The sequence below is a fragment of the Armigeres subalbatus genome, unplaced genomic scaffold (assembly GCF_024139115.2).
Source record: "Armigeres subalbatus isolate Guangzhou_Male unplaced genomic scaffold, GZ_Asu_2 Contig1862, whole genome shotgun sequence".
NCBI lineage: Eukaryota > Metazoa > Arthropoda > Insecta > Diptera > Culicidae > Armigeres > Armigeres subalbatus.
Window position 1 is genome coordinate 76,309 of NW_026942686.1, and position 2,424 is coordinate 78,732.

The 2,424-nt window shown below is 41.7% G+C and overlaps 1 protein-coding gene across 1 annotated transcript; it reads right to left on the bottom strand.

Moving 5' to 3' along the window:
- Nucleotides 1–340: 340 nt before the first annotated feature.
- LOC134203465 (otefin-like) lies at nucleotides 341–1,946 on the bottom strand. Its single transcript, XM_062678342.1, has 2 exons — nucleotides 1,777–1,946; nucleotides 341–1,705 (listed from the first exon to the last, which is right to left on the bottom strand). Exon 2 carries the CDS (start codon nucleotides 1,702–1,704, stop codon nucleotides 499–501), a length of 1,206 nt encoding a protein of 401 aa, XP_062534326.1. The 5' UTR covers nucleotide 1,705; nucleotides 1,777–1,946; the 3' UTR covers nucleotides 341–498.
- Between the last annotated feature and the right edge of the window lie 478 nt (nucleotides 1,947–2,424).

The window sequence follows — 2,424 nt, forward strand, 5'->3', positions numbered from 1 at the left end:
AGCCATTTTTTGACATCGCTGATCACGAGCTGTTGTATCAAGTGTACAAAGAAAATATTGTGAATCGGATAAAATACGGCAGACGGCAGTGGTCTGGTCACTCAGTGCGAATGTCGGAAGAAAGAATAGCGAAAACAGTATTCAACAGAGAACCGGATAGAAGCCGGCAACTTTGTTGGCTGCACGCAATGGAATCGGAGCTGGAAAGGAAACCATAAATGTTCGTGGAAGAACAGCACCCAAGACCAACGATTATGGAGCTCTACAATACGCCAGCCATAGGTGTATCGACGCTGTAGCCAACCAGGTATTCAGGTAGATAGAATGTAAAAATCATAGATTCTTTAGTAGTTGCATATTAAAAATTAGTTTATTAGATATTGAAATGTCAACCTTACACGGCCAGTATAAAACAACAATCAAATACAGAAAAAACAGATCTTTACGTACACCTCTGAACTCTGGCTCAGAACAAGTTAGTTCTCCAACCTTTGCTGCTTAAAGAAAAAAGAAAACGAACAAAAATATCAAAACCATGGCCACGATCAGCAGGTAGAACAACTTCCTAATCGAATACTTCTGGTCCAGCGAAAGGATGACCTGTCGGAGCGATGCCCGAATTTCGCCCTCCTTTTTGCCTTCCGCGACTGGTTGGCCCCGAGTTGAAGCCAACCGGGTTGCGACATAATCGCCATCGGTCTCACGGGTAGCGGCATAGCTGGAAGCAATCGTGCGTCTTATCGGATGGTCCCGCACCGCATTCAGCTGGGCATTTTCTGCCTTCAGACGGGACAAGCGCTTCGTAAACTCGCTCAGATAAGGGGAATCGGTCGGTTCCAGGTGAACCTCCTCTCGACGTGATTCTGCCCTAGGGGATGTGTACACGCTAGACAACGATGGACGGCCAAAGGACGTTGAGAGCTCGCTTTGGCGAGCTGCAGTCATTGCGGGAAATCCTCCGGCAAGTGTGGTCCGTTTGCTAGATGTCGTTGTACTTGTAGAAGTCGTATGGAAACGAGTATCACGCGGTGGATTAACTGAAGGCTGCTTCCTGGGTTCCGGTTCAATCATGATATCGTCCGTCGACTCGGTAAGATCTATTTCCATGTCCTCTACAATAGGCTGCGGTGGCTCAACTTCCACCTGATGAACGTACGACGTCGTTACCATTTCAGCTCGCGACAGCGACGGGCTTTTCGATTTCCGGTCACGGGTATTCTTTATCTGGGTTAACGGAAGCATATCCTCATCTTCTTCATCATCGGAATTTTCCACAATCATTGGTTCCTTGGGGGCGGCCACTGTCGAAGTATCATTTTTGCCTTGAACTGGGGTAATCCTTCCTGATCTACGCTTCTGAACGGATTCAGTTTTCTCCGTTTTTGCTTTCGGTGGTGGTAAATCCGGCATGACTGGAAGCATTTTTGACAGTTTAGTAGCAGATGCACCGATAGTTGCTCGTCGACTGGATTCCTTCTTTTGTACTTTCTTCGGTTCTTCGGCGGTATCGGTGTCGTCGTCGGAGGAAAACTTTGTGACGTGAATAGTATCCCGACGGGATTTGCTATTGGCATTCTCAACATAGTTTTTTAGCTTTTTAACAACCGCCTTACGAGTTGTCGCTGTTATGGGAATGTTCGGCATGCCGTATTCTTGCATCTTCAACCGGAGTTGATCGTTGGAAAAATCGTCAAAGTTTTCCATTCTGCAATGACGTGAAGCATATTGGAATGAATAAAAAAAAAAATTATAAAGTCGATAGAATTGCTCTCTTACCTTGCCAATTATATGCAAATGCCTATTAAAAATATTGTATTTTGCCTGTTCTTTTAATTTTAATTTAACGTTTATTCTTTGTGGTGTTGAAGCCGTTCACTTTTTTTTTGCGATTTTTAAATGACGTTAGCTGCGGCGAAAAAGTTTTTTGAAAAGTCTTGTTTTTCCACGATTGGTCAAGGTTTCTAGCAGTGCAGGGGTGTACAGAACTCAGTTGCTCGAATATTTTAAGCTGAGATATTTGAAGTACTAGCCTCAAACACGGAGATTTTCTTTTACCCATTAATGGGTATTTTTATGTGCGTTTTTTTTAAAGAGGCTGCACTCATAACAAACACGTAAAAAATAACCTTATATGTTATGGCAAAAAACCATTCGAAAATAATCTTCATTATGCCACACGCAGCATAATTTCGTAAGGTTGAACCAAAAAAGTATATTGTTGAATACAACAATAAGTCTTTTATTGTTTCAAAAATATTTGATTGTTGAAACTACAATGTTGTTCGATTGATTCAACAATATTATTTTAAATTCAACAATATTTTGTTTTGTTATGAATTCACCTGATTTAAATGCAGCGTGTATATTTTAATGTGTACTGTTGTTATTTTAAAAATGGAGAAATGTCTCTTATACGTGAATATA

Excerpts from the sequence above, each read along its gene's own strand:
- LOC134203465 (XM_062678342.1), bottom strand. The coding sequence starts at position 1,704 with ATGGAAAACTTTGACGATTTTTCCAACGATCAACTCCGGTTGAAGATG.